Source organism: Mirounga leonina, unplaced genomic scaffold, assembly GCF_011800145.1.
Source record: "Mirounga leonina isolate KUSES-001 unplaced genomic scaffold, KU_Mleo_1.0 Mir_129, whole genome shotgun sequence".
Classification (NCBI taxonomy): domain Eukaryota; kingdom Metazoa; phylum Chordata; class Mammalia; order Carnivora; family Phocidae; genus Mirounga; species Mirounga leonina.
The window spans coordinates 29,887,606-29,914,656 of record NW_023270323.1 but is presented as its reverse complement, the minus strand read 5'-3'; the positions used below and the strand labels follow the sequence as shown (position 1 = coordinate 29,914,656).

Here is a 27,051-nt window from a genome sequence, read left to right as displayed (position 1 = left end):
TTTTTTTTAAGTGTGCCAGGTTGTTCATCATTTCTGTGTAGTGTAGAAGAGAGTTTTGATGTTGGCAATTTAGTATGTGTTTAATTAAAAAGAAATCCTACATACATGGTGGTGTATACTGTGGGTGATTAATGTAGTAGGCAATCCAAGAAGTAAATCCCCAATAAAAGGCACAGCCCTATAAATAAAACATAATAAAAGTTAGTGAATATATATAAAATCTATCATATCATTTGAAATCATCCCATATACTTATATGCCACACTGCAGCTTATTTTTTTATATGAAAAATGGTATGTTCTAAGCAAGATAAATGAAATGACTCCTCACCCAATAAAGTAGCATTTTACAAGTACCTATTTGATATCACTAAGGAAAGGCATTAACCTTATTAATATAAATGGGTACTTAGGTTATAAGGCAAATGTAACACTATATTTTAGAATATTTTCAAGAGTAGTCTTTGACTATCAAGTAATAAATATAAATGAAGTAATAAAATAATAAATAATGTATTACATAAAATATACTAATATTCATTTTCCAACAGTAAGTGAATAAGATAATGAATTATTTAATCGTTAGTAAAACATATCTTGATAGATTGTAAAGGGAAACAACCTAATTCAAAAAGTCCTAGGCTATAATGCTGATCTTGTATTGATATGATAAATTTTCATATCTTCTGCCAGAATAGAAGCTAGTCTAAATGATTTTTGAGGTTTCTAAGAGTCTTGGAGTTTATTTGCTTTATTACAGTGACAACAATAGAAAGACTTGTTGAAATTTTTACAAAACAGATATTTGTCAAAAAAGACAGGAAATTTTTAATAAGGAAATATTTCCTATTGAAAGTAAACTTTAAATCTGAAATTAAAATAAATTGGAATTAGAATTGGAAAATTGAATTGCAACATGTCATCCAATGTACATTTCCACTTCAATATTTCATAAAACTTCCCATATTCTTGACAGCTATTTGATGGGATGGTTATTAACTCCTGCATCCACCACTTTTGGAAGAGCAAAGACACTGTCATCACACTGACAACTGTCATAAATACAGGGTGTGTTTTCATCATTGTTATCACACAGATGTATTTTTACAGGAGGGTTCATATATGACATCCCCCCTCCTCAAGCGGCACTTAAAGAATCTGAATTCAGTGCTAAGTATTTCCAAAATCAAAGATACCAGAGAATACAGGGCTTGTAACAAAAGGCCATGGCAAATCTTTTATGTAGGGTTATTGGTTGAACACAGCTCCAGTGAAATAGGTCACTCAGGAAGTGGCATCTCAGGAGTGGATGTTTAAGATATGCTGACACAGTTGAACAGAAAATTCTAAGCATAAGGAAAATAAACATGATTTTGTATCATTTTATGGATGACCCAATACACAAAATTTCTCAATAATAATTAAAATTACAAAACATAACAATCCTCACCTTTATCAAATTTTTCAAAGGTGTATGTCCTGCAGAAACTTTATGAACAAATAAGGTTTCCAAAAGATATCGGATATAGTGTATACAATGACAGAAGCAAGCCAAGCTAGAAAGAAAATAAAACATGAACATATTAAGTCCCCTTCTAAAGGTCTGGCTTGCCTTACACATAAGACATTTTTTGTTAGTTGACTACAATATTATATTTATTAGGAAATGTTTCCAATAAAAAAACACTAATGTTTATTTTAATATTTTTATTCTAGAAATATTCTAAATTTGTTTCACAATAACAGTACTGTCACAACAGTCTCTATAAATTTACTTTCGGTGACATTCAAAATACCTTATAATACCAGTCACAATCTATATGTTCACCCCTACCGAGGAATAAATATATAATAATTATAAATGTACTCATATGAAAATGTCACATGAATTAAGCAGAAAATGTACAAGTTTTTTTTTTTTTTTTTGTATACCTGACACACAATGTTACATTAATTTCATGTGTATAACTGGTGATTTAACAAGTTTTACATTATGCTATGCTCCCCACAATTGTAACTCTCATCTATCATCATACAATGCTATTATAATATAATTGACTGCATTATTTATGCTGTGCCTTTTACTCCTGTAACGTATTTATTCCATAGCTGGAAGCCTGTATCTCCCATTCCTCTTCACCCATTTTGCCTGATCCCTCACTCTTCTCCCCTCTGCCATTGGAGACAACATGGATGGACTTAGAGGGTATTATGCTAAGTGAAATAAGTCAGATTGAGAAAGATACCATATGATTTCACTCTTGTGGAATCTAAAAAAAAAAGATGAATAAACACACAAAAAAGCAGAATCAGACCTATAAATAAAGAGAACAAACTGTTGGTTGCCAGAGGGGAATACTTACAAATTTTAAAAATACCCAAAATCTACTTAGAATCCATTTGACATTTTATAATATTCAGAATAACTTTTTCATTGTCTGGTTGTCCTTTAGCAAGAACCATACATTGAAAAGGTTTGAATTTCACTTTTTATGGAGTCCGTGCAGCTTTTGTTTTGTTTAGGTTTGTTTTATGTTTGGTTTTTGCCTACCTAACAAATTGTAATATTGTTTGTCTCTTTGTGTGTTTGTTTTTGTTTTTGTTTTTCTAATTGAGCAACTCTTGTTGGCATTTATAAAACTATTGTTTTAAAAGTAGATGCCGTGTGTGTTGCGAGAGTGGTGGGGGGTGGGAGGGATGGGGTGGCTGGGTGATAGACTTTGGGGAGGGTATGTGCTGTGGTGAACGCTGTGAATTGTGTAAGACTGTTGAATCACAGACCTGTACCCCTGAAACAAATAATACATTATATGTTAAAAAAAAAAAAAAAAAGGATAGAAAGAAGGGAAAAATGAATTGGGGTAATCGGAGGGGGAGACGAACCATGAGAGACTATGGACTCTGAGAAACAAACTGAGGGTTCTAGAGGGGAAGGAGGTGGGGGGATGTGTTAGCCTGGTGATGAGTATTAAAGAGGGCACGTATTAAATGGAGCATTGGGTGTTTAATGATGTAGTGTATGGTGATTAACATAAGATAATAAAACAAAAAAAAGTAAATGTCAGACATGATTTACACAAGTATATTTTCTTACTTATTCTTAAAATATATTTCTGTTACAATCAGTACTGATTTTGTTAAAAATATAAAACTTTGAAAACTGTAGTTGCTATTCAAGAAAATCAATATGGATCAAAAATTGCACACTTACACCAATAAAGTTTGAATGTAAAAATCAGCATTTCATTTACTCTATGCACAATCAAACATTGAGTCTTTACGGGAGTCTATTTTAACAGAATAAATTAATGATTTCGGGTTAATAAAAACAGTGACTTTTGGGAAAACAAATAAATAAACACAAACCAACCTGCCTAAATCATTAGGGAATTTATTATTATTCATTAATTCAGAAAAAAATATGTGTGCCCCTATAAGTGGAGAGACAACGTTCAATGTTTGTATATCTCTAAATAATAGACAGATTCTGCAAGAAATGAGAGAACGAAGTGTGGATATCCAGGGGCAGAGCTTTCTAGACAGACGAGCAAAAGGAAAGGTTCTGATTTAGGAGAAGCTTTAAGCCCTGTAGGCTTAAAGGATTGATATGGGAATCAGTATCTCTCCTACCTTGTTGGTTCTTTGTAGGAGTAAATACTTGAGTGATAAAATTTTCCTCTTTGTAAGAAAGCATAAAGTGAGGTTATGCCCAGCTATGTAGCAGAGCACTAAATGAGAAATTTTAGTTCATGCTATGTTTAAATTAGTTTACTTATTTTTCTGATGTTATACCAGCATAGTACACACATTTGTATCTTATTATATGGATATATGTCACTTCACACAGTATTGGTAACTCACTTACCATGTTTGATTTCATTCCAAATATTTCTATTTAATTATGGTTGATTTCCCTTCAAATATTAACTCTTTCGCTGTGCAGTGCTAAACTAATTGAACATCCATAAATAAGTTTGGGTCCAATTCTTTTTTCCAATCATAATATTCAAAAATATTTCAGTGGCATATTTGCACTGGAAGGAGTAGGAATGGCTACTATGAGTAAGAAGTACTGAACTTCTACATGAAGTTTACATAAGAGAGAAGAAAGAGGTAATCAGGATGGAGGAAGAGGGATAGCATGTGTAAATGCCCTTCCATGAAAGGGAACATGGTAGGTATCAGGGACAAGAAAGGTCAGTGTGGCTGTGGTACAGATATTAAGGGTAAGGGAAATCTTGATTTGAGATGAGAAAGTCAGGAATCAAATCATTCTCTATCTTCTAGTATCCCTAAGACCTAAATTTTGTTTCTTAATTCACTTAGAGTTTAGTCATTAAATCAGGTTCTTTTTTTTTTTTTTTTAACGAATTGCTAACAACACATCTCAGTGTAGCATCTTGAATAATAATTATTCTCTTAATCTTTAATTTGGTAAGCTGAGGGAGAGAGACACAGAGAGAGATTATTCTCACAGTATGCTATATATTGTTGTAATAAACGCCCTCAACTTTTTCTGTACTTTACTTTTACTTTTAACTTTAAAGTAAAATTTATCTTGGATTTTGATTTACTAAAGGTAACTTATAAAACCATTGTTTCTTTCCTATTAATGTTGCCCATGAGAAGTACGTATTTTATTTTATTTAGTTTTATATCTTGAGCTCTTTATATATGACCTCACAACTTTATAATTTTAAGCTTCTTGTAATATTTCTAAATTTCCAGATTTCTTTTACTGTGATCATTATGAACTTATATTACCTCAACTTTAAGGTATACTTAGTAGTTCTTTGTATATAAATTTGCAAGTTGGTGTGTATACATTATTTAAAGTTACTTAAGATATAGTTTCTTAAGTGTAATCCACTTTAATTTTGTTTATAGACAAACTTTAAAATTATATCTGTGTCCTAGTTTATCTCCTCTTCATCTATAGGTACTAATGTATTACTTACTGTACCACTGGGTGACGGAATCTTCTAGAACTCTCTTTCATATCATATATATATGGGATCCTCAAATAAAAGAGGAGATATATCAGCAGAGGTCCTGTGTATTCAGCCAAAAATACCTGAAAATAAGAAAGTGATTTAAATCAAAAAATAAACTTTTGTAGATATTATTAAGATTTATATATAAACATAAGCATGTCTATAAACTTAGCCTACTGAATGAACTGGTAAAATGTGCACGTGGCATTATCTATTCTTTAAATTGAATTATACTGGGTGCTAATATAATTCACAAGAAGTCTTCCTTGCAAGAACTAGCCAAGACTTAAGGACAGGACAATTATAAATGGTGACTTTAAAATAAAAAATAAAAATTGAAGCTAATGATTTCTTCACAAATAGTACACAGGAGTTTTTATTTAACTAACCAAACTATTATAAACATATTTCTTAGTGTCTCTCCAGCCCCATACACACTCCATCTTCTATGTGAGCTGTTCCTATAACTGAATGGAATTGGCCTACAGTGACTTTATTTTTTTTTTTTTAATTTATATGGCCAGGTCATCTTGAATTTGATTGATTTGACAATGATTCAAATTGAAATAATTTAGTTCTCTCTTCTGGAAATTTTAGACTTTAATTCTAATGAGTTTGAGTAGGTAGTTAAAAGGATTGCCTTCTGAATTCTGGAGCTGAGAGTCAACCATATATATGGAGAGATATATCTGATCTATAGAGACATAATCCTAAAATTTGGAAAGATAATTGGAAACAAGGCTGTGTGAAGATTCACTGGCTGACTGGCCTTCTGATAGTTTTCTAAATATTATGATGGTCCATTATTTAGTTTTGTTTTGATACTAAAACCAGGTTAAAGTCATTCTGGAATTCATACAGAGAAAGGAAAATAATTTATCTCTGAGTGTTCAAAGAGAAAGAATGCAGACATGACAATGATAAATTCAACTGCCATTACTGCTTTGCTTTGTCTTTGCCAATTTTCATTATTTTCTAAGAAAGAAAACTTAAAGCTGCACATGTTTTACTCAAATATGCAGGTGTGCACATTGATTAGAAATTATATTCTTATTTCTCATGAGAACTTTGTATAACTACATGGTTAGATTATATGATATATATATGCATGTTTTATATACATAATTATATCTGTGTGTATATGTACACACAAGTATAAACATTTATATATGTAGGTTTCTTAAGGTATATTTTTTCCATTTAATAGTATTGATCATCCCATTAGCCATGAAAGACTTTTATATGAGGGTAAATATGCAACATCTGATAAAATCAGTGTAAAGCAACTTTTTACTGATAGACTATATTAATTTATGGCATAAAACATGCCTGATTATTCAGATGTAAAGAAAAAAGTGTTTACCACTTTGAATGTCTGATAATAGAGTTTAGTTAATATTCCAGAATAATTACAGTAATTATTTTATTAAAACAAAATATTTAAAATATTTATTTCAATGCCATCTGATCTAGTCAAGTTAATTTTGAGCAAATCCTCTAGTAATATATCAGTAATGAAAAATGTTATGAACAATAGTTAACCTTGACCACCTGTCATTCTTTATTAAGTTAATAAAAATGCTATCACAAATATGAAGTTTCTTTGGATCAGGAAATTAAACTACAGTCTTATCTCCATCATACCCTAAAAATAAATCAGGAGAACCTGGTGGCTTACAGTAATATGTTCAGGGAGGCCCAATATTTTATCACAAATATTGTTCATGCTGAAACATGGGGGTTAAAACAGTACTAAAGTATGAAGGTGATATCCTGACCTGAAAGAAGTAGAGAATGAGAAAAAATAACTTTTGGACAATGCATCTTTCAAAAAAAAAGTATATTTGGGTGCAAATAGAAAAAAAAGGAGTGCAATGTTTTATTAAACTTAGAAAGTAATCTGAAAATAGTTTTAGAATAAATAAAAACAAGGACCAGATAGACAATATTAATAAGACACACTTCTGAAAAAGGAATTTTTCTTCTCCTACTAAAAGAAACAAATCCAAAACCAAAGCCAAATAAACAAATATGCCAGTCATAAGCCCTAACAAATCAGATGAATTTACAAAGACTAGGAAGTCCGTTATAATCCAAAAGTTTAGTAGAAATTACATATTCAAAATAAGCAGATAGACTTTCTTCTTACTTTGAATATATATATATATATATATATATATATATATATATATATAACTACTTTTAAATTCCAATTTATGTCCAATATGAAATTATTTTCATGCTTTTCCTTTATAGAATGATCACTGTATTAAACTAATGTGTTGCTTTAAATGTAAAATTTAAACTGATACTAGGCATAGGATATTAAGCATCCTAGGTAATTGAGATTTTTTTTTTTTGGAACTTCTGTAGAATATTCAACTTGGGATATGTCTAAATTGAAAAAGGAAGAAGACAATAAGATGTTTTAGAAATATAAATTGAAACACACAGCTGCAATTGTTGCAAACTGATTAGAATCTTTGTGCTTAGACTGGGATTAATGCATTTCATACTCTCTTGAAAAAAAATAAAACTTTTTAGTGCTATTATTATTGGGATGGTGTTGGCTTCACTTATTTTTTAAAATTACAATTGACAGTTGAAATCAAAATAAATTGCATATTTCACAGTTGCTGAAAATTACTAACAAAATAAAGTAGTGCCATCCTTAATCTTCTAATGATGGGAGAGTTATTAAAATTATGAGAGCATTTCTCAACAGTAATAGCACTTTGTACTGAATGAGAACGATTGAAGCTAACATAATACTAAAAGAAGTTTTTGTTTTGTTTTGTTTTAATTTAACCATTATATGAATAACATATAATGGAAAATTTTATTCTAAGTTATTCAAACCATTGTAATGAGATCAGCAAGAAAAGTTGATCAAAATGTTTTTCAGGGTTCAAAGAGCTACTGAGTCACTGAGAATTGAGAATTAGGATTTTTTAAACAGGATTCTAGAATAGTGATTGACTCTAGGATTTGAAATCTGACAACATCCTAAGAAGAAGACTAAATCTTTTGAGGATGCCTGAGAATGAAGGGAAAAAAAAAAAAATTGTTGGTTGGCATCTTTTAAAGACAGAAATGACCTTATAAAATCTCCAGGATTTGGGTTAAAAGCCATGATGAAGCAAAAATGGATGTCTTTACAGGTACTAAAGCTCAGCCTGAAATCATTTCAGTCAATTGGATTAAGATGACATGGGCCAAATAATGCCATTAGTCCATCTACAGGATGATAAATCAGTTTGAATAGAAGGTAACATGATCCTCGGCCTCAAGTTATCTTTACAGGTTGCTCATATATATTTTCCTGCACTAGGTCAGAAATATAAAAGTATAATAAGAGTAAAGATATTGTAATCAAATCCAAAAGAAACAACAGACATTCAAAAGAGATAAACTGAAGATCCACAGAGTAGAATTATCAGACACATACATTTAAAAAATGATCTTTTATATATTCAAACAAATAAAAAAAACAAGGCTGAGTATTTCAGCAGATATTTGCAACCTCTGAGAAGAAAAATATGGAAATGTAATAGGAGTCCCAGGAGGAGAATACAAAGAGAATAGTGGAAAACCAAATATTAAAGAGATTATGATAATTTTTCAAATTAAATATTTATACCAAACAGTAGACTCAGATAACACTATAAACCCAAAACAGGATAAATAGGAACATAATCGTAACTGTGTGCATCATCGTCAAACAGTGATAATCAAACAAAAGGCAAATTTAATATGAGCCAGAGAAAAGACACAGTATTTTAAAAGAGCATAGTGGACTTTTCAACAGATGCATGGGAGTCAAAAATCAAAATTACAAAATTTTGTAAAGTGAAGAGACAAATATAACTGCCAATATGGAATTATTTTTTTCCACAAAAAAATTTTCCCAAAATAGTTCAATAAATACATTTTTGGATGAACTGAGTTGAAAAAATTCACCAATGGCACAACCAGAATAAATCACTAAAGATGTTCTTTAGGAAGAATAATGATCACAGATACAAGCTCAGCATTAGAAGAAATAACTAAATTAGAGTGAAAATGATAAATCTAAATGAATATTGGCCATATAAAATTATAGTAGTGGATTTTTACTTAACAGTACCTAGAAAATTAAAATATACCACAATAGAAGATTAGTCAGGAAGAGATTAAATGTCATAAAGTCATTCAATTATCTATGAAGTATTTTCACATCAGTAAACCTAAATTAAATAATTTCTATTAGTGTTCAATATTTTAAAGATGCACATTATAATCTCTTGGGTAACCAGTAGAGTTGGCAAAAAAGAAAATATAGCCAAAATAACCAAAAGGCTAATAGAAACTGAAATATGACAATTAATTCCAAATAGGGATGAATATAAAAACAGAACAAAAGAATTGTAGAACACAGGAAACAAAGATACTAATCTGGATGATAAAATTAGATATTTCTTTACAATAAAAATAGACTATGATTAAAATGTAAAACATAAAAAAACTATTAAACTGTTAGAAGAAAACATAGGAGAAATCTCCCATATCTAGGGCAAGGCAAAGGGTTCTTACATATGACAGCAAAGACAATATCCTTAAAACACTGACAACTTAAACTGCATTAAAATTGAAAACTTTTTACACACAAAAAAAAGAAAGAAAGAAAGAAAAAGAAAAGAAAAGAAAACCACAAATCACATTAAGAGAATGAAAAGGCAAGCTAAAACTGAGAAGAAATATTTGCAAACCACTTATCAGACAAAAGGCTTCATCTGGAATATAAAAGGTACTCTTATAACTCAACAGTGTGTATCAGATAAATAAAAACTTATGTTTATACAAATACCTACACACAGATTGATAACAGCTTTATTTATGGTGAAATACTGAAAGCAATGCAAATACCTGTCAGGGGGTGAATGGATAAACAAACTGCTACATTCATACAACCAAATACTACTCACCAATAAAAGGAACTGAGTATGGATACATGCAATAACCAGGATGGATCCCAAAGGCACTGTACTTAAAGAAAATTAAACATCAATCTCAAAAAGCAAACAAACAAAAGCAAAAAAAAAAAAAAAAAAATCTATTTCTGTTTATAGCATTTGCTACACGACAAAAATATAGAAATGAAGAACCGATTGGTGGTTGCCCCAAGATAGGGAAAAGAGTGTATAAATATAGAGATTAATATGAGAGAGTTCCTTTGTGGGAATGGAACAATTCTGTATCTGATTGTGGTGGTAGATACCTGAATCTTTGCAAGGGATAAATTGCATAGAACTATAGGACAAACAAGAATGAACATAAAAATGGTGAAAAGTGAATCGGATCTTTAGTTGATAGGATCTATATAATGAGGATTATTATAATAACCGTCTATCCTGTCTTTCAGTAAGTTCAATGAGGCAAATATTTTCTCAATATTCTGTGACAGCACACTCTTACTTCATGAAAAATATTATTAAAATCTTATTTTTGACCTTGATAAAGAGATTGTCTCTAAAAAAACAAAAACAAACAAAAAAGCCCAACCCTAGGATAATGCTTTTATTATAGAAGCACATTTTAATATCTTATAAATGTACAACAATGTTATAAGTGGTGAATATTGCTTTTATTGTATAATTTAGTAGGCATAAAGTGGATGTGATTGCAATGTAATGTGTATATTTTTAGCATTTAATAGGACTGATTCATTTGGAGCAAAAGATTGTGTGAAACATAGGGTTGATTTAAAAATATTCACCCTATTTCCAGAGTTCTCTTTGTCACCTAGACTTTCCTTTCAAATAAGCTATAATTTTCTGGTACAATTGTCCTAGAATTCCACCTTAGCAATTTCTCTGCTCAGTGCTTATCCTAATGATGCAGCTGGAATTTCTAATGAACTCACCGTTAATGCCACTCATCCTGACAAAACTTCTAGAGACAGAATTCCCTTTTCATCATAAATGTGGACAAAGACTTTGAATATCTTAACCTTTGAAGATCAGAACATGCTTGTCTAAAATCTCCTTTAGTAAAGGTCTGTTGATATCACATTTAAGCATTAAATCTTTTGCTTACATAATGAATGCTTTAATAGGCTGTTTTATAAATACTATACTTAACAAGGATTCAGAATACTCTAAACTCAGTTTTGTTTTTTTTTTTTGTGCAACAAATTAGTACTCAAAAATTCAACCTAAGAACTTTGAAAACTAAAGCAATTATTTAAGCAATAACAATGAAAAATAAATAATGAACTAAATTCAGGAAGATAATGTATATTAAAGGACAGTTTATCAGAAAAATAAAAGATGTGACAATATTTTAATAAATGCAAACTTGAATTTCTCTATTTGAGAATCAAATAATAATGAATAAATTGTCCTGTGTTTGCAATAATTTTAAAAATTGAATGTTTACAGGGAAAACAAAGTACTGTGTCTGATACTGTTGATTGTTAATGATGGCAAAAGAAAAGCTACCTTAATATAGAAAATAATAAAAGTGCAATCCATCAAAATCCTAGAGAAGAATATAGACAGTAACCTCTTTGACATCGGCCACAGCAACTTCTTTCAAGATACATCACCAAAAGCTGGTGAAACAAACACAAAAGTGAACTTTTTGGACTTCATCAAGATAAAAAGCTTCTGCACTGCAAAGGAAGCACTCAACAAAACAAGGAGGCAACCCACAGAATGGGAGAAGTTATTTGCAAATGACACTGCATATAAAAGGCTGGTATCCAAGATCTATAAAGAACTTCTCAAATTCAACACCCAAAAAACAAATAATCAAGTCAAAAAATGGGCAGAAGACATGAACAGACACTTCTCCAAAGAAGACATACAAATGGCTAACAGATACATGAAAAAATGTTCATCATCATTAGCCATCAGGGAAATCCAAATCAAAACCACATTGAGATATCACCTTACACCAGTTAGAATGGTAAAAATTGACAAGGCAAGAAACAACAAATGCTGGAGAGGTTATGGAGAAATGAAAACCCTCTTACACTGTTGGTGGGAATGCAAGTTGGTACAGCCACTTTGGAAAACAGTGTAGAGGTTCCTCAAAAAATTAAAAATAGGGCGCCTGGGTGGCTCAGTTGGTTGAGTGACTGCCTTTGGCTCAGGTCATGATCCTGGAGTCCCGGGATCGAGTCCCACATCGGGCTCCCTGCTCAGCGGGGAGTCTGCTTCTCCCTCTGACTCTCCTCCCTCTCATGCTCTCTGTCTCTCATTCTCTCTCTTGCAAATAAATAAAATCTTAAAAAATATATATATGTTTAAAAAAATTAAAAATAGAGCTACCCTATGCCCCAGCAATTACACTACTGGGTAGCAATATCCGCAATAGCCAAACTGTGGAAAGAGCCGAGATGCCCTTCCACAGATGAATGGATAAAGATGTGGTCCATATATACAATGGAATATTACTCAGCCATCAGAAAAGATGAATACCCAACTTTCACATCAACATGAGTGGGACTGGGGGATATTACGCTAAGTGAAATAAGTCAAGCAGAGAAAGTCAATTATCATATGGTTTCACTTATTTGTGGAACATAGGAATAGCAAGGAGGACATTAGGAGAAGGGAGGGAAAAAAATGAAGGGGGGGAAATCCGAGGGAGAGAACAACCATGAGAGACTATGGATTATGGGAAACAAACTGAGGGTTTTAGAGGGGAGGGGGTATAAGGGGATGGGTTAGCCTAGTGATGGGTATTAAGGAGGGCACATACTGCATGGAGCACTGGGTGTTATACCAAAACAATGAATCATGGATCACTACATCCAAAACCAATGATGGGGGCGCCTGGGTGGCTCAGTTGTTAAGCGACTGCCTTTAGCTCAAGTCATGATCCCGGGGTCCTAGGATCGAGTCCCACGTCGGGCTCCCTGCTCTGCGGGGAGCCTGCTTCTCCCTCTCCCACTACCCCTGCTTGTGTTCCCTCTCTTGCTGTGTCTCTCTCTGTCAAATAAATAAATAAAATCTTAAAAAAAAAAAAGATGTATTATATGATGACTAACATAACATAAGAAAATAAAATTAAATTTAAAAAGTGCAATCCCAGAGGAGCAAGATGGTGGAGGTGTAGCAGAACTAAATTTCATCTGGTCCCAGAAATTCAGTTAGATAGGGATCAAACCATTGTGAATACCTACAAACTCAACCGGAGATCAAAGAAAAGAATAGCAGCAACTCTCTGAACAGAAAAGTGACCACTTTCTGGAAGGAAGGACATGCAGAGAAGTGAATCCGAGGTGATATTTGGGAGGATAGACGGCGGGGGAGGGGGCCTCCATCAGCCTCTACCAGCAAGTGATAGAGCAGCAGAGCACAAAATCAGAAATTTTAGAAGTCGGCTCTGCTGAGGGACGTCACTCCAGTGGCTAAACAGGGGGTGGAACCCTGACTGGGAAAGTGTGGTCTCAGGACCCTTGGGATCACAGAAAGACCGGGGGTGCCTGAGTACAGCAGAGCTCCCAGGTATCAGAGCGGGGAAGCCGGCTGCAGAGATGGAGCCGAGGAGTGGGCTCTCAGCTCGGGGTTGCCATAAACCATGATCCACGGCACAGTCGGGCCACTGCTCCTCTAGCAGGGACCCAAGAAGTGGCAGATCTGGGGAGACTCCCCTTCCTCCCCCAGAGGAGGGGCGCAAGAGCACACCGTAGGGATCTGCTGGGTTTGGAGACTCCACACGGGGTCATGAGCCAGAGATAGAAATGCTGGGTCACAGGGCAGGTGAGCACAGAGTGTGGCCGGAGTCGGGAAGATGGGAATGATTGACTGCTTTTCTTTGGGGGGCACTGAGGAGTGGGGCACTGAGTTATCGGCTCCTCCGGGGTGGAGATTGGGAGGCTGCCATTTTCAATCTCATCCTCCAAAGCCTAATGGAGAGCTTACAGGGAACAAAAGCAGATTACTTAGCCCGTACCCAGCAAGGGCAGGGCAATTCCGCCTCTGGCAAAGACATCAGGGAACCACAGCAACAGGCCCCTCCCCAGCAGATCAGCAAGAACCAACAGCCAAGACCAAGTTTACTGATCAATGAGAACTGCAGAACTCCAACACTAGGGGAATACTGCACATAGAATTCATGGCTTTTTTCCCATGATTCTTTAGTTGATCAAAGTTAATTTTTTTTAACTTTTTTTTTGAATTTTCTTTTTCCCTTTTTCAACCAACATCTTATCAATCTCTTTTATAAAAAAATATTTTTTATTTTTCATTTTTAGTCATATCCTACCCCTTCATAGTAGTTAACCTTATCTTTGAGATATATATATATATATATAAGTTGTTCTCTCTTTAAAATTTTGGGATACAATTTCTTCTAACACCAAAATATACCCTAAATCTCTAGTGTATGGCTTTCTTCTAGTCTCCTACCTGAACATATTCTCTCCCTTTTTTTAAAAAATCTTCTCCTTTTTTTTTCAACCAACTTTTTATCTTACCAATTCCTTTTGTAAAATCTATAATTTTCACCTTTACAGTCATATCTCATCCCTTCATCATATTTACCCTTATTTTTGTACATACATAAGTGTTTCTTTCTTTAAAATTTTGGGAGGCACTTTCTTCTAACAGACCAAAATACACCCAAAATCTAGTGTGTGGCATGATCTGTGCACCAGCCTGATCATATTTGATCATATTCTTTTTTTTATCTTTTTCTTTCTTTCTTTCTTTTTTTTTTCTTTCTTTCCCTTTCTTTTCCCCCGGTTTCAAGACTCTTCTGATTTGTTTAGTGTATATTTTTCTGGGGTCGTTGTTACCCTGTTAGCATTTTGTTCTCTCATTCATCTATTCTCTTCTGGACAAAATGACAGATGGAAAAACTCACCTCAAAAAAAAAAAAAAAAAAAGGAACAAGAAGCAATACCAAATGTCAAGGAACGAATCAATATGGACACTAGTAAGATGTCAGAACTAGAGTTCAGAATGACGATTTTAAAGATACTAGCTGGGCTGGAAAAAAGAATGGAAGATATTGGAGAAACCCTTTCTGGAGAAATAAAAGAACTAAAAGCTAACCAAGTAAAAATCAAAAAGGTTATTAATGAGGTGCAATAAAAAATGGAGGCTCTAACTGCTAGGATAAATGAGGCAGAAGAGAGAATTAGTGATATAGAAGAGCAAATGATGGAAAATACAGAAGCTGAAAAAAAGAGAGATAAACAACTACTGGATCACAAGGGCAGAATTCGAGAGATAAATGATACCATAAGACAAAACACTATTAGAATAATTGAGATACCAGAAGAAGAAGAAAGAGAGAGAGGGGCAGAAGGTACATTGAAGGAAATTATAGCAGAGACCTTCCCCAATCTGGGGAAGGAAACAGGCATCAAAATCCAGGAGGCACAGAGAACCCCCTTCAAAATCAATAAAAACAGGTCAGCACCCTGACATCTAGTAGTAAAACTTACAAGTCTCAGAGACAAAGAGAAAATCCTGAAAGCAGCTCGGGGCAAGAGGTCTGTAACCTACAATGGTAGAAACATTAGATTGACAACAGACTTATCTACAGAGACCTGGCAGGCCAGAAAACACTGGCATGATATATTCAGAGCACTAAATGAGAAAAAATATGCAGCCAAGAATACTATAACCAGCTAGGCTGTCATTGAAAACAGAAGGAGAGATAAAAAGCTTCCAACAAACAAAAACTAAAGGAATTTACAAACACAAAACCAGTCCTACAAGAAATATTGAAAGGGGTCCTCTAAGCAAAGAGAGACCCTAAAAGCAACATAGACCAGAAAGGAACACCGACAATGTACAGTAACAGTCACCCCACAGGCAATAAAATGGCACTAAATTCATATCTTTCAATTGTTATCCTGAATGTAAATGGGCAAAAGGCCGCAATCAAAAGACACAGGGTATCAGATTGGATAAAAAACCAAGACCCATCAATATGTTGTCTGCAAGAGACTCATTTTAGACCCAAAGACACCCACACACTGAAAGTGAGGGGGTGGAAAACCATTTACCATGCTAATGGAAACCAAAAGAAAGCTGGGGTTGCAAACCTTATATCAGACAAATTAGATTTTAAACCAAAGAAGATAATAAGGATGAGGAAGGACACTATATCATACTTAAAGGGTCTGTCTAACAAGAAGATCTAACAATTGTAAATATCTATGCCCCTAACATGGCAGCAGCCAATTATATAAGGCAATTAATAACAAAAGCAAAGAAATACATTGACAACATTACAATAATAGTGGGGGACTTTAACAGCCCCCTCACTGAAATGGACAGATCATCTAAGCAAAATGTCAACAAGGAAATAAAGACCTCAAATGATACACTGGACCAAAGAGACTTCACAGATATATTCAGAACATTCCATGCCAAAGCAACAGAATACACATTCTTCTCTAGTGCCCATTGAACATTCTCTAGAATAGATCACATCCTAGGTAAAAAATCAGGTCTCTACTGGTACCAAAAGACTGGGATCATTCCCTGCATATTTTCAGACCACAATGCTTTGAAACTAGAAGTCAATCGCAAGAGGAAAGTCAGAAAGAACTCAAATACATGGAGGTTAAAGAGCATCCTACTGAAAATGAATGGGTCAACCAGGAAATTAAAGAATTAAAAGAATTCATGGAAACAAATGAAAATGAAAACACAATTGTTCAAATTCTTTGGGATGCAGCATAGGCAGTCCTAAGAGGACTGTATATAGCAATACAAGCCTTTCTCAAGAAACAAGAAAGGTCTCAAATACACAACCTAACCCTACCCCTAAAGGAGCTGGAGTAAGAGAGCAAATAAAGTCTAAACCCAGCAGGAGAAGAGAAATAATAAAGATTAGAGCAGAAATCAAAGAAATAGGAACAAAAAGAACAGTAGAACAGATCAATGAAACTTGGAGCTGGTTCTTTGAAAGAATTAACAAGATTGATAAACCCCTGGCCAGACTTAACAAAAAGAAAAGAGAAATGACCCAAATCTACAAAATCCTGAATGAAAGAGGAGAGATCATAACCAACACCAAAAGAATACAAACAGTTATAAGAACATATTATGAGCAGCTATACGCCAGCAAATTAGATAATCTGGAAGAAATGGATGCATTCCTAGAGATGTATCAACTACCAAAACTGAACCAGGGAGAAATAGAAAACCTGAACAGACCTATAATCACTAAGGAAATTGAAGCAGTCATCAAAAATCTCCCAACAAACAAAAGCCCAGGGCCAGATGACTTCCCAGGGAAGTTCTACCAAACATTTAAAGAAGAATTAATACCTATTCTTCTGAAACTGTTCCAAAAAATAGAAATGGAAGGAAAACTTCCAAACATGTTTTATGACGCCATCATTACCTTGATCCCCAAGCCAGACAAAGACCCCTTCAAAAAGGAGAATTACAGACCAATATCCCTGATGAACATGGATGCCAAAATTCTCACCAAAATACTAGCCAATAGGATCCAACAGTACATTAAAAGAATTATTCACCATGACCAAGTGGGATTTATCCCTGGGCTGCAAGGTTGGTTCAACATCCACATATCAATCAATATGATACAATACATTAATAAAAGAAGGATCAACAACCATATGATCCTCTCAATAGATGCAGAAAAAACATTTGACAAAGTACAGCAACCTTTTTGATCAAAAGTCTTCAGAGTATAGGCATAGAGGGTATATACCTCAATATCATAAAAGCCATCTATGGAAAACTTACAGTGAATATCATTCTCAATGGGGAAAAACTAAGAGCTTTCCCCCTAAGGTCAGGAACATGGCAGGGATGTCCACTATCACCACTGCTATTCAACATAGTATTAGAAGTCCTAGCCACAGCAATCAGACAACAAAAAGAAATCAAAGGCATCCAAATTGGCAAAGAAGAAGTCAAACTCTCACTCTTTGCAGATGATATGATATTTATGTTGAAAACCCTGAAGACTCCACCCCAAAACTTCTAGAACTCATACAGGAATTCAGGAAAGTGGCAGGATATAAAATCAATGCACAGAAGTCAGTGGCATTCCTATACACCAACAACAAGACAGAAGAAAGAGAAATTAAGGAGTCAATCCCATTTACAATTGCACCCAAAACCATAAGATACCTAGGAATAAATCTAACCAAAGAGGCAAAGAGGCTGTACTCCAAAAACTATAAAATACTCATGAAAGAAATTGAGGAAGACAAAAAAAAAAAGGAAAAATGTTCCATGCTCATGGATTGGAAGAACAAATATTGTGAAGATGTCAATGCTACCTAGAGCAATCTACACATTCAATGCAATCTCTATCAAAATACCATCCATTTTTTCAAAGAAATTGAACAAATAATCCTAAATTTTGTATTGAACAAGAAAAGACCCCGAATAGCCAGAGGAATGTTGAAAAAGAAAAGCAAAGCTGGTGGCATCACAATTCCAGTCTTCAAGCTCTATTACAAAGCTGTCATCATCAAGACAGTATGGTACTGTCACAAAAACAGACACACAGATCAATAGAACAGAATAGAGAGCCCAGAAATGGACCCTCAACTCTATGGTCAACTAATCTTCGACAAAGCAGGGAAGAATGTCCAATGGAAAAAAGACAGGCTCTTCAACAAATGGTGTTGGGAAAATTGGACTGCCACATGCAGAAGAATGAAACTGGACCATTTCCTTACACCACACACAAAAATAGACTCAAATGTTTGAAAAACCTAAATTGAGACAGGAGTCCATCAAAATCCTAAAGGAGAACACAGGCAGCAACGTCTTCAACCTCAGCCTCAGCAACTTCTTCCTAGAAACATCGCCAAAGGCAAGGGAAGCAAGGGTTAAAATGAACTATTGGGACTTAATCAAGATAAAAAGCTTTTGCCCAGCAAAAGAAACAGTCAACAAAACCAAAAGACAACCAATAGAATGGGAGAAGATATTTGCAAATGACATATCAGATAAAGGGCTAGTATCCAAAATCTATAAAGAACTTATCAAACTCAACACCCAAAGAACAAATGATGCAATCAAGAAATGGGCAGAAGACATGAACAGACATTTTTCCAAAGAAGACATCCAAATGGCCAACAGACACATGCAAAAGTACTCAGCATTGCTCAGCATCAGGGAAATCCAAATCAAAACCTCTATGAGATATCACCTCACACCAGTCAGAATGGCTAAATTTAACAAGTCAGGAAATTACAGATGTTGGCGGGGATGCAGAGAAAGGGGAACCCTCCTAACCTGTTGGTGAGAATGCAAGCTGGTGCAGCCACTCTGGAAAACAGTAGGGAGTTTCCTCAAAAAGATGAAAATAGAACTATTCTACGATCCATCAATTGCAGTACTGGGTATTTACCACAAAGATACAAATGTAGTGATCCGAAGGGGTACATGCACCCTGATGTTTATAGCAGCCATGTCCACAATAGCCAAAGTTTAGAAAGAGCCAAGATCCATGGACTGATGAATGGATAAAAAAGGTGGTACATATAGATACAATGGAATATTATGCAGCCATCAAAAATAATGAAATCTTGCCTTTTACAACGTCATGGATGGAACTGGAGGGTGTTATGCTGAGCGAAATAAGTCAATCAGAGAAAGACATGTATCATATGATCTCAGTGATACGAGGAAATTTTTTTTAAAGAATTTTTATTTATTTATTTGAGAGAGAGAATGAGATAGAGAGAGCATGAGAGGGGGGAGGGTCAGAGGGAGAAGCAGACTCCCTGCTGAGCAGGGAGCCCAATCCGGGACTCAGTCCCGGACTCCAGGATCATGACCTGAGCCGAAGGCAGTCGCTTAACCAACTGAGCCACCCAGGCGCCCGATACGAGGAAATCTTAATCTCAGGAAACAAACTGAGGGTTGCTGGAGTGTTGGGGGGTGGGAGTGATGGGGTGGCTGGGTAATCGACATTGGGGAGGTTATGTGCTATGGTGGCGCCGTGAACTGTGTAAGACTGTTGAATCACAGACCTGTACCTCTGATACAAATAATACATTATGTGTTAAAAATAAATAAATAAAATAAAATAACAGGAAGGGAAAAATGAAGGGGGGGAATCGGAGGGGAATTGAACCATGAGAGACTATGGACACTGAGAATCAAACTGAGGGTTCTAGAGGGGAGGGGTGTGGGTGGATGGGTTAGCCTGGTGGTGGGTATTAAAGAGGGCATGTACTGAATGGAGTACTGGGTGTTATATGCAAACAATGAATCATGGAACACTACATCAAAAACTAATGATGTAATGTATGGTGACTAACATAACATAAAAAAAAAAAAAAAAAAACCTTAGTAAGCCCCCCCCCCCAAAAAAAGTGCAATCCCATCACAAATATGAAATATCTGTGTAATTGGAAAAACTTTAAAATTCTAAAAAAATTAAAAATTGAATTGAAAAATAGAATGATTACTCTATTCTTTTTATATCAGTGTTAAAATTATTTATCAAATTAACTCTTTGTCACAAAAATATCACCTAGGATTTCCTATTGCTACTAAAGCTATTCCACCTATCTATTCCATAACTCATGAATAGTTCAATACTTGTGACCTAATGTCAAGTATTTTCTCTATTTCTTAATCCTCATTCTTCATTCTTCTAATGTCATTGGATTCAGTTGCCACCACTGAATGTAGTCTTCATTCTTCTAATGCCATTGGATTCAGTTGCCACCACTTTGAAAGCTCCTCCTTCAAGGAGAGCAGAAAGTATTCCATGACCGTCTTACTCAAAGAAATCTCACTACTTCATTCTGATTTTCCATATGCCCTCCCTTTGCCTTAGAATATTTTTTTTTTATTGAATATTCTATCTCCTCTTTTTCCATTGTGAAGAGTCTTCATATCTCCAGGTTCCTAGAAGGAAAAGCTGAAGAAATACAGTCATAGGATAGATGGACATTTAAAAAAAATAATTTATTCTCCTTCTTTCAACTGTGTATTTCCATGGCTCTAATTCTTGTATGAAATTTTGACCATGGTTTCTAGTAAGAGTGGAAAACTTAAAATGACATTCAGTACAGTATTTTGTTTCATTATGAATTTATTTGATAAAAATTGTCCTTCTGTCAACAAATTATTCCTATCAAAATGTGGGACATGCACATTATATTTCAAATTGATACTTACTGTAGTCCAACTGACCTGTTGACCTAGGTCTGTAAAATAGAGGGTGACAATGGAGGAAGCTGCAATGCTTTGAATGGTTATGTAGTCCTTCAAAAAAGGCCCACCTTAAATAATAAGGAAAAGTATTTTAATACAATTTCAAGGCATCGTGATTTTTAACAAACAATTTTAATGTGAAAAATTGTGAATGCTAAGAATAAATCATACATAGAAACTGCAATGTATAATAAATATTTAAAGTAAAATAAAATGTAAGTGAACTCATTTTATAAAATACCTAAGAATTTTTCAAATATATGGTAGTTTCCCACCTCTACTTAAACAAAGTGCAGACTACCACTAGTTACTATCCTGTTGTGTTCTGAGAAAATGTAATACTGGATAATATCATAACCGAGCATGATACAGGATATTTTTAAAGTATAATTTTTTGGGGGGAGGGCACCTGGGTGGCTCAGTCAGTTAAGTGTCTGCCTTCAGCTCAGGTCATGATCTCAGGGTCCTGTGATTGAGTCCTGTGTTGGGCTCCCTGCTCAGTGGGGAGCCTTCTTGTTCCTCTCTCTCTGCCACTCCCCATGCTCATGCTCTCTCTCTCCCTAAAATAAATAAATAAAATCTTTTAAAAAAGTATAATTTCGGGTGTCAGTAGACATAGATGTCAACTGTTCTCTAAATTCTTTTATTATTTGATAAATTAGGGCAAATAAATTTTAGTAGTCATCACAAGCATCAGCAGAGTGACTTGATGTATGTTTTAAAAGATCTCTATGGATGCTGTGTGGAAACTGGGAGGAAGGGAAGCAAGGTTACTTAGGATGAACTCAAAATTCATCAAGCAAGGGATTTTTTGGATTAAGATGGCACTGGTAGAAATGTTAAAAGTTCATCAATTTCAGATATGTTTTGAACATAGAGCAGGTTCAACTTGAGAAGAGAGTATTTCAATGAAATAAAGACAGCTCTTAGATTTTTGACCTGGGCAATTAGGAGCATTGTAATTTCATTAACTGGCAGGAGGAAGACTGGGGAAGGAGCAGGATTTGGGGGTGGAAATTAAGATTTAAGTTAAGGTATGTTAAGTGTGTGATATTTATTAGGCATTCAAGTAGGAGCTGTCAAATAGGCAGTTGGTTAGGTGTGTCTGTAGATATTTGAAAGTCATTAACGTTTAAAGCCATTCTGTGTGATGAGATTATTTGAGTGTTCAGTTTGAAAAGAAAATGGAAACTGAAAAAAGTTTCTAGCACTACGGGCTTTCAAAGTAATAAAAGAAACATACTACTGAGAAGGAGTTTCTCATGAAATTGGAGAAGAATAAACTGATGTCTTAGAAGACATGTAAGGAAATGTTCCGTTCTTAATAATAAACACTAGATAAGTCTGACATGTGTGTACTGAAATATATGTACAAAGATGTTCTTTTTAGCATTATTTATAATTGTAAAACAATTGTAAAAAGTTAAATCTTCATAAATGAGATAACACTAAATATATCTTGTTTTATTCAAAGTTATACCATACAGAAAGAAAAATAAGTGGACTAGGGCTAAATGAATCTCATAAGTATAATGTTATTTTTATTGCCATTGTAGTTGCTTGTATTGATATTATTCTTTATGCTAATCTATCTGTAATTTATCTTTATCTTTTTCTCATGAAAAAGTGTCATTTCATTCTCTATTTTTTAAAGATTTTATTTATTTATTTATTTATTTATTTATTTATTTATTTTAAGATTTTATTTATTTGACAGAGAGAGAGAGCGAGAGCAGGAACACAAGCAGGGGGAGTGGGAGAGGGAGAAGCAGGCTTCCCACTGAGCAGGAAGCCCGATGTGGGACTCGATCCCAGGACCCTGGGATCATGACCTGAGCTGAAGGCAGATGCTTAACGACTGAGCCACTCAGGCGCCCTATTTATTTTTTTGAAACAGAGAGTGCATGAGCATGGGGGAGGGAGGGAAAGGGAGAAGCAGGCTCCCCACTGAGCAGGGAACAAAAAGCCAAAGTGGGGACCCTTCCAGGACTGTGGAATCATGACCTGAGCTGAAGGCAGATGCTTAACCAACTGAGCCACCTAGGAGTCCTCCATTCTCTATTTTTCCAAGACACATTAAATATTAATTTATGACTATTTTTAGTTGATTTTCAGAATCCAATACATTGATTTACAATGAAATATTTTAAAGTAAGATAAAATGTGCAATTGTTATATATTAATTTTGAAGATGGTATTTGATAAAGCCAATGTGAATATGGTAAGCTATCATTCCCTTGTTAGGTTAGGCTATGTGGCTTTATAAGAGAGATTATTCAGGTGGGTCTGAGCTAATCATGTGCTATTTAAATCTGCAGGAATTGGTAAGCCAGAGGAATTCAGATTCAAAGTACTAGAATACTGATACTACAGTACGAGAATGATTGCTGGGATGAAGATGGAGAGGGCGACATGGCAAATAATGCAAATAGCCTCTAGGAACTGAAATGGCCTATAGAATGTGACAAGGAGCAAGGAAATAGGAACCTCTGTCATAGAACCACAAAAAAAAAAAAAAAAACTTCAGACAATAAGAATAAAGACAGAAGTAGAATTTTCTAAAAGTCTTGAGAAGAGATTCAGCTCCACCAACACCTTGATTACAGCTTTGTGATACTCTGAGCAAAGAATCCGGCCATACTGTGTCTTCAAGCTAATAAATGAGTGTTATTTTAAGCTTAGTTTGTGGTCATTTGTTACACAGCAATAGGAAGTTAATGTAACATGGGTCAAGGTAAAGACTTGGATATACAAATGGCCAAAATCATTTTGACAATCATGTATAACAATAAGAAATGTTAATAAGAACAAAATAATCTGAGATAATTGTACCACTTGAAGTACTGTAAACATCTTCCCAACATACATCTATTGACATCTTTGGACAGGGGATTAGTTTCTACTCCTCTATTACTTTTGATGACTTCAAGGAGCAGACCATTGGCATATTTTTAAAATATGGTCCCATCAATATGAGATTTGCATAGAAGGAACTGAGAGAATCCAGGCATATCATTAATCATACCACTCAGACTCAGTAATCACGGAACCCTGTCCTTGGCTTTCTGTCTATGTCCTTTTCCAAAGGGAGAGGAATGGGTAGGGCCAAGAATATATTCCTAAAACAAGAGTCAATTCCATGAATATCAGGCTTCAGCCACTTAAGGCCTGTGAATTTTCTGCCCAAATTAATTTAAACAAATCTTCTTTGTTGGGCATTTCTTCCCCAAAATTGTGCCAGACACTAGGGTATGTACCTAGGGGTTTGTCAAGGCCCTTTTATAAGTGCTATGGATGATTAGAGCCAGGGCTGGGAAGGAAAGGACCAAGTCTACTCATGCTTCACCTTTCTATTTTAGAAATCCAATGATTTTAAGCATTGGAAATTCAACCCTGTTCTTCCAGAACATTATTAAGTATCTTAATCAAAGTAGGAGGAGAGAACACATTTTAGTTACCAGTTTCTATGACAGATGTATTACAATTGTGACTTCAGTTCTTTACCATTCCCATATCCACACCATTTACAATATGACTTTTAGTACCTCTTATAAGAGTTGGTGCCTATTTCCCTGTGCCCTTGAATATGGGTTAGCCTAGTCATTAACTTTAGCTAACAGAATGTAGGGCAAGAGATATGAAACTTCCAAGCCTGGGCCTTAAGAAATCTTTTTCTTTTTTTTTTAAGATTTTATTTATTTATTTGACAGAGACAAAGATAGTGAGAGCAGGAACACAAGCAGTGGGAGTGGGAGAGGGAGAAGCAGGCTTCCCGCCGAGGAGGGAGCCCAATGTGGGACTCGATCCCAGGACCCTGGGATCATGACCTGAGCCGAAGGCGGATGCTTAATGACTGAGACACCCAGGCACCCAAGGGCCTTAAGAAATCTTAAGTGCTTGTGCTCATTTGTTTGAATCCCTGAATCCTCCATGAGAACAAGCCCCAAATATTCTGCTGAAACATGAGAAACCACAAAGAGTAGAGAGGATTGGCTATAGTCATGGCCATCCTAGACCAGCCAGTCACTAAAAACCCACCAGCTGACTGCAGCTACTTGAGTGGACCCGCCCAAGTAAGGCTAAGTCTAGCTCAGCTTAGCATAACCACTGAGCTAAAAAAAAAAAAAAAAAAGTTTGTTAATTTGCCTATGATTATCAATGTTTGCTATTTTCTTTATGTTTTACTGATGTCTTTTGTGTAAAGAAAATGTAGAAGACTAAATCTGCATGATGTCATTGCTCATAGTATAAGCATTCTGGCAGGAAATATTTGTAAATATTTAGGCCTTGATTTGTTTCAGTGTTAAGTTTTCTTAATATGAATAGTTATAACATCAGTTATAACAGATGAAGCATCTACCATGTGTCAGTAATTATAGTGCTTTATAAACATGATCTTATTTAACACTTATAAAACAAAAACCAAATCATGGGTTAAATTCTTTATTAGCTCCACTTTACGAAAGAAGACCCTATAGATAGGTAAGCAGAAGAGTCAGGTTTTAAAATCCTGTTTTACTCCAAACAACCTCTTTGTACCACATCCTGCTTAGCTCACTAAAATAATTGAGTCTTTTTTTTTTTTTTTTTTTTTTTTCAAATAAGTCATCACATTCTTATTCAAGGGCACTCAGTGGCTATATTTCATTCAGATCATACCCTGTAAATGTATGTGAAGGGAAACCAAATAAATATATGTGAGGAGAAAGTAAAAAGTCACATTCACCAGGAAGGTTGAACTAATAGAAATTTCCTGTTTCCCCTTGTAGTGTTCTTCAAATTGAATTATATTTTATATTGATGCCTGTGGCATTCTAGAGTCTTCATTATATAAGAGTCAAGTTCAGAAAACAATACCACTATATAATTTTATGTTATTTGAGCATCCATGTGTTAAAAGGCATTTATATGGTTAGCATATACAAGGCCCTGAAGAGGCAAAAATAAACAAGAGAGTGAGTCTTCTCTTTTAAACTCTAGCCAGATAGGAATTTTTCTTGAACATTTGAGCTTGGAAGAATTTGAAATCATTAAGAAAGTATGACTTCCAAGAATATCATGGATTCCTATTTTTTTCAGCATAGAGGTCTCAGAGAAACCTGGAATGTCTAAGAAACGATGAAAACAAACAAAACACCTTAGAGAGATGCAAGGAAATCATCATTTGTCCTTAAGTAAAGGTAATATCTGAGAAAGGATGTCCTGAATATTAGCAAAAGTACCAGGAAAAAAAAAAAAAGGGCAGTTCACCACTCTATGGAAAAATTTAGAGATTGAAATTCCTTAATAGATGCCTCTTGTAGATTTACTATTATTGACTTCAAGTATTCTTCCAAAATTTATATTCTACCCACAGCTCTTATTTAACAAGTCCAAATTTAAGGTCAAGTTGATGTAATATTAGTGACAATGATTATTAGCAGGAGTAACTTTTAAGTGTATCTATTTATAAATTTTTTGAATGAAGAATAGGATTTGACAGTTTGAGAAATTTCAGGCTTAATCCCAGATATTACATTTTCCCTAAAATTCATTCATTTCTCCCCTCCTTAGCTCATTTATTCTGCTTTAAACAGAAAAGAAGAAAGAAAGAGAAAGAAAGGAAGAAAGAAGAAAGAAAGAAAGAAAGAAAGAAAGAAAGAAGAAAGAAAGAAGAAAGAAAGGAGAAAGAAGAAAGAAAGAAAGAAAGAAAGAAAGAAAGAAAGAAAGAAAGAAAGAAAGAAAGAAAGAAAGAAAGAAAGAAAGAAGAAAGAAAGGAAGGAAGAGAGGAAGGAAGGAAGAAAGGAAGGAAGGGAGAGAGGGAGGGAAAGAAGGGAAAGAAGGAAGGAAGGAAGGAAGGAAGGAAGGAAGGAAGGAAGGAAGGAAGGAAGGAAGGAAGGAAGGAAGGAA

The 27,051-nt window shown here is 34.6% G+C and overlaps 1 protein-coding gene across 4 annotated transcripts in view; it reads right to left on the bottom strand.

Annotated features, from left to right (window-relative positions):
- The window catches only part of TECRL (trans-2,3-enoyl-CoA reductase like), a 187,484-nt gene that overhangs the window by 107,042 nt on the left and 53,391 nt on the right, over positions 1 to 27,051 (bottom strand). For 3 of the 4 annotated variants that reach the window (XM_035004900.1, XM_035004901.1, XM_035004898.1), the window contains exons 4-7: positions 21,127 to 21,230; positions 4,958 to 5,073; positions 1,450 to 1,555; positions 106 to 178 (exon numbers count right to left, since the gene is read on the bottom strand). In XM_035004900.1, the coding sequence (XP_034860791.1) occupies positions 106 to 178; positions 1,450 to 1,555; positions 4,958 to 5,073; positions 21,127 to 21,230 (399 nt within the window). The remainder of the gene's footprint in view (positions 1 to 105; positions 179 to 1,449; positions 1,556 to 4,957; positions 5,074 to 21,126; positions 21,231 to 27,051) is intronic. The other variant, XM_035004899.1, reaches the window with a different exon arrangement.